Source organism: Rhipicephalus microplus, unplaced genomic scaffold, assembly GCF_043290135.1.
Source record: "Rhipicephalus microplus isolate Deutch F79 unplaced genomic scaffold, USDA_Rmic scaffold_56, whole genome shotgun sequence".
NCBI lineage: Eukaryota > Metazoa > Arthropoda > Arachnida > Ixodida > Ixodidae > Rhipicephalus > Rhipicephalus microplus.
In genome coordinates this window covers 1,584,539-1,601,260 of record NW_027464629.1, presented here as the reverse complement: position 1 = coordinate 1,601,260, position 16,722 = coordinate 1,584,539, and the positions used below count along the sequence as shown (strand labels likewise).

Here is a 16,722-nt window from a genome sequence, read left to right as displayed (position 1 = left end):
CAGTGATAAGTGGGCAGCGTGCACTATACCATCGTGAAGGCTTGCCGCTGTTCGGTTTTCACTTGACGCTGATAGTACGTCCGACTTCTTTGACTTTCGTGTTATTCATAGCGACTTCCAAACTTCAAAACGGGTGCTCCCTCTATCAGCCACCGGCAATGCTATATTTCTTTATTTAGTATTTTATTGATAAAGCAACGATATAACAAGATTATGGCGCGCTAGCTCACGAACGTTCAGAGCAGGCGCAACCGGTTTCCACGTCAGCCATTGCTCTCAATCGGCACGACACGTGCTGCAGCTTCAGGATTACTAACGCGTATCACCTGATGACAAAGGCAAAATGACTGAATGCTGGCATCAAGGGTGAGATAGGAGTTATCAGCGTTTCTCCTTCCACCATATTTTATAGTCCCCCGCTAAAAAAATACGGCTTCTTCTTACACGCTACAAGATCTGATCTATAGTGCTAAATTTAGTGTCGCATGAGGTGGCGTTGTGGTGAGCCCTGGACGTTCCTTTATAGAAAAACTCGGCCCGACCACCTCAACTGGCTACTCTGAATAATGGCTTCTCTGAATAATGTTCAGTCCTCTAATTCGTCCCGTCCCTTTCTTGAGATTAGATACGCATGCCGACAGCCTTGAATATAAAATTGACGCAGCCTTGTTTCACGGGGCAGCATGTAGCAGTTTCCAGGCACTGCGCTGATAGCGCATGCAACAGTCACAACAGTGTTAAGCTTGTTCTAGTCGATCTATGATTTGTTGCAGGCAATGCACATATCTATTCATCCTTATAATCTGATGAAAGAAAAGTTGATTCATTCATGCAATCTGATGACAAGAAAGAATTAGAAAAAAATTGGGATTCGTGTTGGTGAATGGACATTTTATCACTTGTATTGAAAATAAAAGCGTATATAAACTCTTCCTATGGCAGCGTTTTCGGCACTTTGAACAGCGTACGTGGATAGCTCCCAGCAGGCGTTCCGAAGACGCAAACATGACCAAACTGTGAGTGTTTTTCAACGTTTCTAATGGAGTATCATGAGTAAAACGAGCTGTTTTAGTTGTATGATGTCACTTGTTATATTTTTTAAGCGTAGCCTTCATTTGCCTGTTCCTGTAGTTTCAATATGGACACCATTGCACGAGGGAAATTGAACGACGAGCGATGAGGGGACCCAACGGATGCGCCGTTTTTGTGCCCACAACACATGTAGCTCCTTCGTCGAGTCCTTTGTTATGTCCTCTGTTCTGGCCAATTCCCATTAGGACTGTGCAAATATGTGGATACTTCATCGCCAACTAGGAAGGAAGGAGGTAGGATAGATCAAACTACTGCCCTGTAGGTTCACATTCAAATCTGAAATTGTGTGGGTTCTGGCAGAGTTCTACAAATTGAAGAATGAACGGTTGAAATAAAGTTGCTGCCAACGTTTATTAACTCAAAACTCCGCCATACCTCAGGGCATGAGGGGCAGCACGTGTGCACAAAACTTCGAGATTGAACTTTTTCGGTCTCGACCACGATAATGCGACGATCCTCAAATACCGTACCTAGAACTTTGCTAAGAGTGGGAGGGCTGAGATGCGATGTCGTGAATTCGCGTACATTAACACCCGCATATATAGACAAGAAACAGGGATCAGTTTGACATATCTTGTAACTTGATATGAAATATTGAAGAACTTGTCTTGCCATATGTGTGGCTGGATATGTGGAATATGTACAGGCTCTGGTTATAGCCGAGATATCTAAATACATAAGTAAACAGTGACTAAATATTTAATATTTATTACATGTATGTCTGTGCTCGTCGGGCCGAGGTATCCCCTAGCCTTGTTTGTCCCTAATGTTGGAGTTGTTTATCAATATTATAACATACTTCGCGGGTGGCCGTACCCAGTGGCAACACCGGACATTTTTTTCCTCTGCTTTCGACTGCGTCGATTGTCGCTAAATTTGCGTGAAACGCACGGGTTCTTCCGTTTTACGATACCCTCTTGAACTTATAGAGGCGTACTGCGACGACCCCACACGACTGCCACGACATGGAATTATGGCAGCACACACGCGATGGCAAGCGATAGTTTCCACTCGCTCTGTGCTGTGCCCTCCGTGTCGCAAAGCTCTCTCACTGGGGCTCTTCAATTTTCCACTTCTGGCTAACCGCGGGCTGCCAGAGCCAGCCAGAGCGCGCTCGTTTTTCTCGCTGCTCTGTCACCCCCCCCCCCCCCCCGCGGTGCACTTCCGGTTGGCGTTCTTCTCGGGTTAAACGTTCTGACGACCCGCGGGGAGCCCGAGGGTCGCCAGACGCTTCCAGGACAATTTAGTCGTGGAAGCTTTCTGGGAGGTCTTGGGCAGGTTTCGGGCTAGCAGACGCCGAGAAGGTACGATGCGTGCTCGGTGCCATCTTTGTGCGGAGTCGATGGATTGCAATGTGGGCGCTTGAGGACTGCGCCTTCGCTTGTCATTACGCGTGGCGTTATCTTCTAAAGCCTGTTTCCCTTGCAAATTTAGTCAATTAAGAGTGGCGGCGAGTGTTTGAACCTACTGTTCATCGCATTTGTTATGTTTCCCGTGAAGCTTCCTCCTGTGAACAATGCGGTGAACTGTTGCCTGCATCGTGCACATGCCTGAAAAGTTATGTACATAGTACACGTTCGTACGCACGCATGGAGACAACTTTGGTGTAATTTTTTTTTCGTAGTAGTCGTTTGTGAAGCTGTGCCTGCTTTCTGTGCACTTAGCGAAGACGATTGTGATCGAACTAGCTCGCTCCGTCGTATATTTACGTATACGTGAACCTCTTAAAACCTCTGTCCTGACTACTAGATTGATCTTCGATGGTGATAGAAAGTCCTAGATCGCGACTATTTGTGATGCTCGCTGGTCGCGAACGGCGTGCGAACCCATTTCCATCTATGAGCCAGCATGTGTGGTATGATATTATACGATACAGAGCGAGACAAAAAACGGAGAATGGATTCAGAATTGTATACATCCTTTCGTGGCCCATTTCATCGTTGGCTTTATCTTTTTTCACCTCTTCGTATTAATGCTGCGCAGTACGTACTATCACCTAGTAGGTCGAATCAAAGCTCATATACATGACATTCGTTAAGTGTCACTTAGGACTGGTAAACAGGCCAAGTCAAGTTCTAAAAATGGATTGAGAACGTGTCATGCAAATGTTTATTTCATATACGACACGCACTCATGGTACCGATATCTCCGCACATCATAAACTTTAGACAAAAACGTAAGTTGGTCAGCGTGTGTTCGCGACGTATGATACGCAATAGCTGAGCAGGTATATATCTTCAAGCTCTTTTGGGGGCACGATCACTTCCGTGTGACTTCACGTCGTGTTAGGCAGTGTCTGATACATGTACTAAAGAGGCGTGAGCTTGTCAAGCCCTCACCGTTACGGCAGCTCACCTTGCATTGTTGTTGAAGCAGCGTACACCAGCTGGCTTTTTCGCTTGCGGACGCGGCGAGTGATCGTGCGAGCGTACGAAGTCGTACCCCAAATGCGTAGGCTCGAGGATATTATTTCAGATTTTTGGCGAGCTTGGCTACGCATTTCTAAGCGGACAATGCAGAAAAAAAGTCAACATACACGCGGCGCATTGTTTTGTTTGCTGCCATGACAGTAGGGTTTGTTTACGTATACGCTGGCTGTCCTGCGTTCAATTTTGCGACCTTGGGGCTGTCGCCGGGCGGGCGTGTAGCCAGCCTACGTCATTTCCTATCAGAACCGCATGCAGCGGTAGCTTTCGGGGGCCCGCGGGCAGCCCGCGGGTCTCCAGAACCAACCCATAAATCCGAAATTCGAAGAGCCCCACTGAAGTGCACGTCAGAATGTCAAATTTCGTGAGAAACGTTGGATGATTTTAGAGAGACTGAAAACTCTCTGGGTCGCATCGCATTGCTCGATGTTCGATATGTCAAGCACTCCGGCTTTTTCCGCTCGATGACGCTCTCAATTTTTCGATACAATCACAATGAAACATTGACGTTTTCTACTTGTACATTGTGAAGGATTGTTCAATTTACCCAAGTTTGATGTAGTTGGTTGTCACTGCAGCAGCTTTTGTATTCTAGTGTTACGCACTGAAAACTTAGTGTCCCATGTGCATTGACCTAAGACGACTCGTAAGCGAAATTCATGTTCTTTTTCTTCTTTTTATCACGTTCTTTTCCTACAGAGTGTGACGCCTTGACCACGACACACATTTTTGGGATCTGTGCTGTCATGATGAGTGACGTCGTGACACAATAATTTTTTGCAGCACTCGTCCTGGACGCATCATGCAGGTCACCACCGTGTGCTGAACTGAGGCATTCATTAAGGCATCCCAAGCTTTCGCATAAATAGTAATTATTGCGTGTGATGTACCGAAAACTGGCAAAAATATTCAGTATATCTTCGAGCACATGGCCCCATAAGCGTTGGCGACTATGACCTCGAAAATTTTAATGCGGGCATTTATTTCCACGATGAACCAAACCGGAGATCATGAACAATCTTTTTGGAGGCTGTTCTTGTGTATGCAATGTGAACGACTCTTGGCATTCAAGAGAAGCCTTTATGAATATGATCAGGAAAATATTTTTCTCTTTTTTTGAATTCCCATCGAATCAAGTTCGCAAGATCAATTATTAGCACCTTCTTTTTTTGTCTTGCGCCTTGCCTCTCTGTTTGACGTTCCACCATGCCCCGCGATTCAGTTCTCAAACTTCATTGTCGTGCGCCAAACACACGGACACCACAAAAAAAAAAACGCAGGGCGACACAAAGGGCAAACCTGCCACTGTTTTGTTGCAAGGCATCGATGTAAGTAATGGCGCGTTAATTTCTGGTGACATGTACTCTACAATTCAAGAGTGGTAAAGTTATCCTTTCTTCAGGAATTTTGTATAAAATTTACCCAGAAAGCATTCAACCAAACTGCCGACATCGGAGCTGCGTGAAGGCTAGCCGAAATCGCCTTCTTCTTGGATGCGAGGAGGACCACTTTCTATTGACAATATTGCCAGCATCCTCGCTAGAGGCGTGTCAGTCCCTCTTGTTGGCAACTGACTACCTCATTCAGGCTGTAGCGATTAACTGAACCGAAACAGTCATGGCCACCATTCTTCGCACCAGCCCCACCGTGGTGGTCTATATTGGCTAAGGTACTCGGCTACAGACCCACAGGTCGCGGGATCTAATCCCGGCTGCGGCGGCTTCATTTTCGATGGAGGTGAAAATGCTGAGGCCCGAGGGCTCGGATTTGGGTGCACGTTAAAGAACCCCAGGTGGTCAAAACTTCCGGAGCCCTCAACTGCGGCGTCTCTCATAATCAAATGGTGGTTTTGGGCCGTTAAACACCACATATCATCATCACCCTTTGCACCACCGGCAAGCTATTTTGAATGACCTAGTTGTGCAGTAAATATAGTTGCTTCCCTTTCTTCTTTTTTGCTAGTACAAATAATCTTTTTTGCTTGACAATAAGTATCGTATTGCTTGACAACTAAGTATTGCTTGACAACTTGACAACTAAGATAACTAAGAAACTTCAATTCGAACAAGCGGACGTATTCACCCTTCTTGACCAACGATCCAGGTCCGTCACGACGCCCCTGGGATCCGCCACATTCATCTGCACGGTGTTAAGCCTCGTGACCTGCACGATATGGGTGCAACAGTTACCGCCACCTCAGAACAGTCAGTTCCCGCCCCCGCCCCCACCGTGGTGGAACCCGCAGACGCGACCGCACACCCCGAACCGCTGGTTCATGATGAACCGAACGTGGCCCTTTCCGGCCACGCTGAACCTCATCCGGCCGGGGCTCTGGAGCACCTTCAACGGCACTCTCCTGCAGTCAGTGTCGCCCGACGAAGTCGCCTTCATCACGCGCTTCCACAATGAGTTGAGGCAGACGCTGGCCTTGGGAAAGCTGGGTGGTTTCCCGCCGGCGGCAGACATGCTTCTCCTGGTGGGTGTCATATCGGATGTCTCGTTTTTGTAGTAAAGCAGCTAAGTCAATCTCCGCCGCACGCTTTAATTCTCTAGCTTTAAGAAAAATCTACGCATATCTAAGCGTATAAATTATGACGTTGAGGCGAAGGAGTGTGCAGTGCATCATAAATCTAGGCCTTCAGTTTTTTTCAAGTTCACAGTCTTTTATTTTGTTCTCGTTAACATTTTGTTCGGTCATATTCTTTCATTGATGGGTGGTTAAATGTCGTTTTTTCGGTGCCGTTGCCTTTTATTTTGTTTGTTCTGTTTAACAGCCTTTTGATAACCTTTTTGTTGTGCATAGATGTTCCCGTTTCTGCATCTGCTGTAGACGCCGGGTGGTGGTTTATAGACAGCGGGACATTGTGCAATTTTAATGTGATTCGCCTCTGAATATAAGCCTATCCCACACCTTGTGGTAATCGGTGTCACGCGGTGCGATGGCATCAGTATCCTCTGTAACTTTCTTTATTGTGTTCCTCGAGTGTAGAGAACTCATGAATATAGCCTACTGAGTCATAGAACTACAAATTTAATGTTCATTAGACTGCTATGAAATCCTGGAACCACATCTGATGTTGACGTAATATGACAACGGCCGCTTTTGAAAAGCCTAGAGTGCTCAATCTTCGAATATTATGATCAATATTGTCTATAGAGATGAGGCAGTGTTTTGGCGTCCTGAGGATCCCCAGACGGAGGGGGGGGGGTGCAGCTTTTTCGCATCGCCCCTCTTCTCCTAATCATGTCCATGTATAGGGCTGACCGCGCACCCCCTTCCCTTCTTCGTGCTTACGGGGTAGTCACCTTCCTGAACTCCCCCCCCCCTCCTTGCACACACGGGTGAATAGGCTTACACTCAGCCCTGTGGTCAAGTCGTTGAGATGCTTGACTACTGAACCGTAGGTTTCGGAATCGAATCTCGACTGAGGCGGCCACATTTTGATCACGGCAGAGGGCAGGAGAGGCGTGTTGCAAAGTTTATTTGCACTTAAGAGAACCCCAGGTGGTAGAAATTAATTCGAATTCTTCACTATGGCGTACCTCCGAGCCATATCGTGGTTTCGACACATAAGACCTCAAAATTATGTTATTATAGTTCTTGCGGCAAAAGTTCGTTGTTTCGTCCGGTGACGCTGTCTAGCTGCAAAATATAACGTGTGAGCGTGCTTTACGTTATACTTAAAGTTACATTCGTTTCTTATTCTAATGTGGCCTAACATTATGGAAGGTTTCTTTTCTTTTGTCTTTTATTTTCTCGAATGTAGGCTGGTAGCTATCTTATCTGCTTTGTCAACAAGCGGCTGTTCGGCGCGATAAGGAAATAAACCATCCATATTTTACAAGACGCACTAAATACTGTGTTTTTGATCATGATTCTTGTTCTTCGCGTGCTTTGACGCCTTCTTGCTATCACGCCTTCTTTGTAATCTTAGAAATAGCCACATTTCAGTCCTAGAGTATATTAGAAAAAACCAAGTTCTTTTTTTCAATTCTTTTTCAAGATTTCTTCATATTAAGATACTTTTTATATAAAAGTATAAGCCGATTAATGTGTGTCACTTTCAAGCTTGATATAAAATTATTGCATAAGAAAGAAGGGGTGTTCCATCGTTATCCGGGTTTTTTTTTAATTATCCTCTTTCACAACATGTGGCGATCTCGACGCTTGCGACACCTTATCTCGTCTAGTTGGTCATTTGTAAGAAAAATGGCCTCTGAGGTTCTCGACGTGCGCACGCGAACAAGACTCGAATGCCTTTTTTTTTTCTTCTTCTCTGCTACTTCTCTTTTTCTTTTCCTATCCACTTTCATTTCCACTCCCCTTTCCCTTGTGCCATACTGTTGAGGTGTCATCCCAATGATAGACAGTTACGGGCGGCACTTTTCTTTTCCTTTCTTTTAAATAATCACTTAGAGAGAGAGAGAGAGAGAGAGAAATGGCCTGTAGGCATTCGAAACTGAGCGGATGCTATTGTGTGCTATGGGTATACGGAGCTTTTCAATTGTTTTCTTCGTGACTGTAGGCTTAAAACTCGTTGTTTACGTTGTCGTGTTACCTGCACTGAGATGGTGCCAGACGTAACCCTTACTATACCGCTGCGTTTTATTTCTTTTCTCTATTCCTCAGGAGTATGATGGAGAAGTTGCAAGGCGTGCCCAAGTCCACTCACAGAGTTGCCGCTTCCAACATGGCTGCTTTGGATGCGGTCAAGTTAGTAAGTATAAAGAGTGCACTGCGATTCTGGTAACAGCGGAATGCTGTAGGTCACTAGGGGGAATTGTGTACTGCCATTATTTTTCCTGCCAAATATGGCTGTAGGAAGCTAAAGGTCTGTGTACTTGCTTTTTGTTTAGGACTAATCAAACGAAAGGTTGAGATACCCGTATGCGTAAGTTACAGCAGCTGTTATTTGAATATTCATGTTAATCACGTAGTTAGGTTAACATGAATCAGCGCATCGGTTTCTGTAGTAACTTGTTGAGAGAAGCTAAAACTTGTATAGCCTATTTTTTTCATCCCATGATGTCTATTTGGAATCGCGTATGCTTGATGGGCTGAAACTTGCACTTGATGCGAAGAAAGTCCTACACCATATACCAGATTATATGGCGCTGATAATCCTGCCCTACAAACGTGACAGATACATAAATGACACCGACACACACCTTGGAGCAGTGAGACGCTCTAGCCTGGCCAACCAGCAATCTCTGACTGACCAGGCTCGACGGGCATCTAAGGCCAGTGCGGTGGCGCCCTTGATCAAATTACTTCTCTAACCTCCCCCACCCCCTAAAAATAAGTCATGTTTCATTATTCTTTTTCTGGATTCTTCATTGCCTGACGACGATACTCTCAATTTAAGGGGGATACATTGGCCAAAATCTGTTCCTGGCACCCCGAGGCAACTGGGAGCAGGCCATCAGGACCTGGTGGGAGGAACACCGGAGCACTAGCCGGGACATCGTTGGCCGCTTCAACTTCTCTCCCCGAAACGGTCACTTTACGCAGGTGAGAAGGGGCTCACATTGAACGCGCAAAAAATAAGTTCAGTTGCAAATAATGCTTGCGTTACGTCAAGAGTGGATATTATACATAAAATGTCTGCGTAAGCATTCCTTGGTTATATAAACTTCGCACTACTTTCCTCTACTAATACCTTCTTCGCTGATGGTAAGCGTGCAACGAGAGTAATTTGAGGTACATCGTTCCTACTCTACTAGTTCTTTGGAAGGAATTCGTGATGAAAAAATGTAGATGTCTAGACGCAAGAGAAGAGATAACACAACAGGCCAATGAGCATTTGCGTTATCTTCATGTTCTCTTGTGTCGGTGTTTGTAGGTGTGTATTGTTCTACCGCGTCTTCATAATTAGGTTTTATGATGTTCTTGAAGTTCAGCACTGGTAAGACCATGAGAACCCCCTTTGCAGATAACCTCCCTCTCCTTCCTCCTTCTTTCATCCTCCTCCTCGTTTTGTAGATAACCTATGTATCCTGGGGACCCAAAGTGAGACAATAAACATGACTGTAAGTTACGTAATTACCTAAGGTTTAGAATTAACATTTCAGTGCTTACTCTTTTACTACTGGCTGGCAATAGCAACCTATAATTGTTCGTCACATCGGCAAAGAACATTGTGCCGATCTTCACCGCCTTGCGTGTGCAATCACGCACACCACAGTTAATCTTTGCCGCGCGATATCTCGGAGCACACACGCCAGAAGTATCCTTTCAAGTGTAACTGCGTAGAAACGCGACAGCCTCCAACTTTTCAACACACATAAGCAAGCTTGCTGCGGTGACGGAGAAGCTATGCATGAAATCTGAGTTAATTAAGCCACTGGCAGCCACGATTTTTCTTTCGCTTTGGGTCCCCTGTATACATAAGCTATGTAAATAAGTGTTTTACATGTTCTTCCAAGTGCAGTCACTGAGAAGCTAAGCACAAAATCTGAGTTAATTAGACCACTGACAGCCATATATACTTTTCTCTTACTTTGTGTCCCCCTGAGTGCATAAGCTATGTACAAAAGTGTTTTACATGTTCTTCCTAGTGCTGAAGCTTAAGAAAAGCATAAAGGCTAACCTTTAACACCCGGTATAATTAATTCACAAACCTTTTTGATGTTTATGCATTTACTTCACGTGTGTACAGAAACTCTGTCAGATTTGTTCTACTTCTCAAGCAAGTTCACTAGCGCAGCCTCGAATACTGCTTTTGTTAATGAAAACATTTCACGCAACCGTTAACAGGCTGGTACAGGAAACGATGTCAAGTTGGAAAACAAATGTTTCGTTCCAGGAACAGGCAACTTAATCGCCTTAACTCCAGAAATACGGAGTTTGTTAATTTATTCAGTCATTTTGACGACAACGGTATATGTTAGGTGGCCAAAAATACCCTGCCCGCTAATGACAACAATCGCTCCTCAAGCTATGCGTCTTCGAACGCACTCATTATTCTCCTACTGGCGGAGTTACAACACGTGGTCCTTTTTCGTCAGTGGTCTTTTTCGCCACTGTTATTCTACAGGACTTCGCTAATGATGCTGTGCATTTCGGAAGGTGGCTTCGTTATTCACGAACACGGTGTATTCTTTTGCCTAATGAACACCCTTTCCGTGTGAGAGTCGGTGCGTATGTCTAAGCTCATTGCGTGATGCAGCAAGCGGCGCAATTGTTTCAATCACTCCACCATCACACGATGACGCTCGCAAAGAACCTTCAAGAGGCTTGACTTGGTGCTCGTCTCTTGCGTGACAGACCGCATGGAATTGAGGTTGCACTCGAACTGTTTATGAATGAAAGCTCTGGTTTTCACTGTGTGAAAGTGCGCAATCTTTCATTCCTTACTCTTCGTAATTCCGCTGTAGTAGCGTCCCAATTTATGCAATAAAATTTCTGTATGCGGAGTCCGCGAAGCCGTGGGGCTTGCGCAAACACACACATTTGGCTCGTTGGTTGACAGGTACGAAAATTCGAAGTGTAGAACAGGAAAGAAAAAAAATCAATCAGTGACAAAGAGAAAACATATTTCTTCATTCACTGGGTCCTCGTTCTGTCACGTGCTTTTCCGACCAGCTGGTGGAATTTTTATTAGCCCACATATGTCTTCCCTAAATATTCGGAAAAGTGTAATAAAACATTTGTGTGCTGCGCACACTTTCACAACGCGCGCCACACTCTGCGAGATGCAGCTGTTCCAGGAGGTTGTGTGAGCGTTACAGAAGCCACGTAAGCGTCGCAGAAACCATACAGTGTGCAAAACAACGAAAGTCACTCACACCTAGGTTCATCGCGTTAATTCATCATCCCTACTGCTTGAATATATAGCTTTTGTCATTCAGTATGAAAAAAAAACATTGAAATTACGAATACGCAGTGCAGGTATGCGACACATGCGCTGTGCTAATAAAACTTGACAAAAACACATATAATAATACATGCGGCGTACTCCAGAGCTTTTTCGCATGGTGGATTTTCATTACTTCTACCACAACTTCTTTGTTCGCAATCGCAGATGGCTTGGTCGCGCACTGCAAAAGTGGGCTGCGGTGCCACTGACTGCCCACAGCTAAACGGACGTTACATGGTGTGCAACTACGAACCTGGGTAAGCATATTGTCACCAGCGATGGGCGTATTTGCGCTTCTAGTTTGTTGGTTTGTCTTTATTGCGGTTGGATCACACCGGCAAGATGTGTTAAACGCATTACACCTCTCGATGCCGCAAGCGCCTCATTGTATCGAAACGTTCTTTAATGTTTTAGATTGCTCTAATTGTTCGTGCGGTGCCATTGATGGAGTGTACAACTGCGAACGCATATAGCACTGACGCTTGAATTCGCCGCGGCCTATCATCTGAACACAATTTCATTAACCGGCAGCTGTGTTCACCGTTTCCATCATAAATGGCGATGATTATTATGACTTGCTGCCCCTATATGTGCACCCAGTAAAGAAATTATGTTTTCCTCTTTTCTTTTTGGCGTCTCGGCCGCTAACGTCTTCACAGTGGATGTATAACGTCTTTACCGTAAAAACATTCAGTAATTTATTCATTCACCTAATCAATTTACTTGTTTAATTTCACCTTTCATGTAAGCCCTATTGCTCACAATGTGCAATCTTTAAGTGGTCTGGCAAGAGAGAGAAAGATGGAGAAACGTGCGCAGGACTATTAACTTGGGGCACCGAAGTGCTGCACACTTGGGCATTTGTGCTGAGCCCTTCGTAACCAGCATATTCAGCCACTGTACAGTGAAAATGTGCAGTTCACTTCTCTCACGCTCACTATACAAGAATTGTTTCGCTGATATATTCGGGCAGACATCAGGACGATTCGTGAAAATTGTGCTGGGAATGATCGGCAAAACTCAAACACATGTTGTGGGGTTGTGGTACAGTTGCCAGAATGACGGAGGTTACTCTGGATACCCTGTCGTCGAGGTGGGCCGGTGCTCTGCACCGATCAGACCTTGGCATTCAAACGTATAGGCTGTGAGTAAGCGCGCCAGGTGGTCTTTCCCTTTTGAGGGAGAAACACATTTCCGAGGCAGTGAGAGGTCTGGCTTTCTAGCAAATATCAAGAGAGCATTCTTGTTCTGTACTGCCACGCAACAAGAACCATCATCTGACTTGCTCGCGTTTCCTTTCTTGAAAACCCCGCGCTGGCCACTTTCCTGTCAGGAATGCTATGTCACACTGATAACACGTGCACTGTTTGTGAGAGCGCACTACCAAAACAATGGTGATAACGCGAGGAAAGTACGTTAAGTAGATGACGGTTATTGTTGCATGGCAGAAATACTCCCCAAGTACTTCATTATTTAAGTGTACTCGCTCTGGCCCGGCGGGTGGCAAAGGCCAATAGGGCCCTAAAATAGAGGACGCACCCAACTTCGCCATAATTTTCCCTCTAGTTTTTAATAATACTCACGAAAAGAACCAAGCCGTGGCTGTAAGAGCGTGTTTTACCGACTAGAAAAGTCTTTTCGCACACTTTCCCGATCAGCGCACGCTGGGAGATAGTCGAAATAACTATATATTTTTTTTATTTTGTCTATGTGCATCTGTCTTTGCAGAGGAAACATGCTGAGGCAACCCGTGTACACGGAAGGCTGGCCGTGCTCCCAATGTCCTCAGGGCACGCAATGCGCGTCCGTGCAGGGTTCTCGGGAAATGTCACTTTGCGGTGAGTATACTGGCACCAAAACGTAACCGAATTTCGCTGGTACGCAGCTATATATAAAACTGCCTTTGCATTACTCGCACCTCCTGGATGAGCCCCAGTGGTGCTTGTGAAACTCTTCAAATAAACGAAGGTAACTACGCTGCGCAGAAAGGCCCCTTTGCTCACCGTTGTGCTGAACTTCATCGATTGTGGCATTTCACTGCGGTTTTTCGTCGAACGCGAGGAAGGGCTTGCTGTGGATTACTCTATAATAATTGGTGGTCCGAAGGATTTGTGTCACTCAGGAAGATGAATGGCTGGACTAGTAGTATGTTGTATCTCCACGCAGACTTCTTCAATGCGATCTTCAGACTGTGAAACTGGTCTCCAGTTTCAAATTTGGTAACAGATATTCGCCATATGATTACATCCCGCTTTCTTTAGCATGTATTTGTAGCAAAATGTTTGCGCACACCATTTTAACTGTCCCATGGAACTCTCTTTTTACTTTTTCACCACTAATCAAACCTTTCCGCAAATAGCTTCTTTTTTTTGCTAATCAGCACAGTTTCAGGAGAAGTTATCATCCAAGACACAGACTTTATGAATTCATGACTGATTTGGACTCTGTAGAGGTGCGCGAATTGCGACCCTTCGAATCAAATTGAATACCAAATGAATAGTGGGGACAACAAATAGAATATAAGAACCAATTAAATGTCATTGAAATACTTTTCACGAAGTCAATTAACGATTTTTAAATCTAACCAAGATATGTAAGCTGACAATTTGACAAATGTCCCATTTGTTTGGAACAAATATTTGGTAGCTTTGACAAACAAGCACTACAGTTACTTTCAACTGCGAAAGAAATGCTAGAATTGTTTAAAACTCTGCGGTGGCTTTGCAAACTGATTGTAAGTAAAATTGCTACCTAAATATGAAGCAATATTATTTGTTAGCATCATGACATATTTAGAGAAAATAGTATATTGCTCGAACTGTTGCTTCAGCGACAATGCAGTTATAAGCCAAACGCCTTCATCTCGTCATTAAAAAGCCGCTGATAGTGCCCTGTATTAGCTGTCTGCATGGCGGCCATTAGAAAACAAGAAAAGATATTCTACGATGTTTCCACGGGTCACTCATTAGAGCATTTCTCGTTGTTGCTGTTTACTAGAAAAATAATTTTTAAAATATTCGGTATTTCAAATATGTACTTTTTCACTCGACAACCTGATCAAATAAAAGGCTATTCGATTTGTTATTAGACATTTTCTAATTTTGCCCCCCTCCCCACTGGCGTTTTCACATGCACCCTAATGACAGTGTTTTCTCGGCTTTTTTAAGGTGTTCAACCATGTAGCCTACGTCCGTCTTATTTCAAAGTTGACTGTTTTACAATTACACTTACAGGCACAAAGTCGGCAAACGAGCTTTATTTAAATCACCAAACTTTGTCAATAGTTAGCAATATTTCATCGCCCTTATATTAGCCCAGGCGTACCACAAGGTAGCGTTTGGGACCAAGCTTTCAACGCGTAATGATGCCCATCCTAATAATCTATTATCACGCTGGTAATTTTACGGGGTTCTGATAACTCTAACCTTCTTCAAAACTAAATCCAGCTGATTTTAATTCGGTGTAACACTTGGCTAATAACAATTATGCACGTAAATGCAAAGCATTCTCTTTTATTACTTGTAAAAAAACTTCCCGCATTTTTCCTGTACCATAAATAACGGCACGGATTTTCCAGTTATTTGACACAAGTACTTGGGAATAAACTCCCATCAAACTTTTTCTGGCACCTTTACGTTGATAATATGTCTACTAACGCATCAATGTTACTGCAGTACTTTGATCAAACCCAGCGAAATTCACCCTGCAACAAGTGCAAGGCAACTTTTCAGACGTTTGTTATAGCCCGCTTCTCGAATTCGCCTCTCCTGTATGGTCACCTTACGAAAAGAACACAATGAGCTCATTAGAATTTGTTCAAAACAAGGTCACTCGTTTGTCGCTCCTTGCCATTTCCTCATTATATTCTGTATTTCTCACGAATAAAACATATTTCACTTTTTTTTCTTATTACCTGTAAGTTGGAGCTCTTCTATCCGCTTCACAAACGCGTTCATGCGGACAGAAAATCTTCCTCGCTGCTTGAAGTTTCACCCTGCTCTTCTCGCAGACTCCATAATCAGCTTAGTTTCCCGTGCCTGTTTACGGAAGCACTAGCTCATTCACATTGTCAGCGCTTCCTCGTGTCATTTGACTGATTTCCTTTTTTTTCGTTGTCTCTGAAAAAAATAGTCTGACAAAATTTTACCGACTCCATGTTTCACACTCCGGAGCGTAACCTCGTAATTGCATACTGTCTTTTTATTTCTTTTTACTCATTGTTGAATGCTTATCTATTTGATTTTGCACTGCCGACTCGCGCACAAAATATACTTTTTTTTATCTAGATGGAACCTGCTCACTTTAATTTCATACAATCTTGTTTTGCTTATACAAATCCTCTTGCGAAGACTCTTGTTCAAAACCCTCTTCCAAGGCTTTGAAGTATTTTTTTTCAAATAAATAGATGTAAACAGACACATATAAATGCCAGATTACTTCCTGTATCCAAGTGTGATTAGTAATAACCCCATAGCCTTATTTGGGCCACCACCATTTGTACTATCTGAAGCTTTGCATGCACAGAACATTTCCTTCGAAATACCCCTTATTGAGGACGTGTACTCACGCTGCAAAGCACTTATTTTATCGTATGTACATAGGTGTTTTTTGTTTACCTTGGTTTTTTTGTCTTTTTCAGCACGCCAGTCTTTGAGTTGTCCACCTCGGTCCCCAGCACCTCCAAATCGCACACCGTGACTCCATGAACCTGTTCATCAATGGCAATATTTCCCGCAAGAACAAGAGCCAACATTGTTCAAAATTTCAGCGCGACGTTTTGTGTCCGGCGATCCATAATCATCGACAAAATTTTAACGGGTTTTCCGCATAAGCCCGCTTTGCAAACCCATGGTTATCGTTATTTTTTTAATGCATGGAAAATTCCAGGCACATTTTTCTTCTAAAGCCAATTTTTTCTCATGAACAAAACAAATAATAAAGCTTACTCTGAATGCTTCTATTTATACGTTTTTTCATTATTGGTGCTGTACCATGATTGCCTAGTAGAAAGGTTTTCACGTCGTACGGTGGCATCCAGTGTAGGTGTGTGTATTCGTACAGTCATGATGCACTTTTTACCGGTCACAGGGAATCAACCAAGAAATGTGAAAATCGGCTCCAAACTAACAGAAAACTCTTCAAGTTCACGCATATTCAGTGCAGCTTCGAGTGGTCTCCCCTTTCTGCCCTTCACAGATCTAAACGATGTCCAAGTTGTTCTTACACCCTTTTATGAACGTCTATAGTGCGATAGAGTGAATACTTTTTTGTTATTTTAAAGGATCAGTGCCACTTCCGTGCTCACTGTGCACATGTTCCTTTACGCAATTCCACAAAGAAAAGTC

At 44.0% G+C, this 16,722-nt stretch overlaps 1 protein-coding gene across 1 annotated transcript; it reads left to right on the top strand.

The window, feature by feature from the left end:
* The first annotated feature begins 970 nt into the window (after nucleotides 1-970).
* On the top strand, nucleotides 971-16,207 carry LOC119184733 (scoloptoxin SSD976). The gene is made up of 7 exons (XM_075884946.1): nucleotides 971-1,016; nucleotides 5,622-5,994; nucleotides 8,149-8,236; nucleotides 8,885-9,030; nucleotides 11,543-11,634; nucleotides 13,106-13,215; nucleotides 16,017-16,207. The coding sequence occupies exons 1-7, from the start codon at nucleotides 1,006-1,008 to the stop codon at nucleotides 16,073-16,075; spliced, it is 879 nt and encodes a 292-aa protein (XP_075741061.1). The 5' UTR covers nucleotides 971-1,005; the 3' UTR covers nucleotides 16,076-16,207.
* Nucleotides 16,208-16,722: the final 515 nt, after the last annotated feature.

What these genes read in the sequence shown, in the direction of transcription:
- LOC119184733 (XM_075884946.1), top strand. An exon ending in CGGCAGACATGCTTCTCCTG is followed by an intron (nt 5,995 to 8,148) that starts GTGGGTGTCATA and finishes TCTATTCCTCAG; the next exon opens with GAGTATGATGGAGAAGTTGC. An exon ending in TCGGGAAATGTCACTTTGCG is followed by an intron (nt 13,216 to 16,016) that starts GTGAGTATACTG and finishes TGTCTTTTTCAG; the next exon opens with CACGCCAGTCTTTGAGTTGT.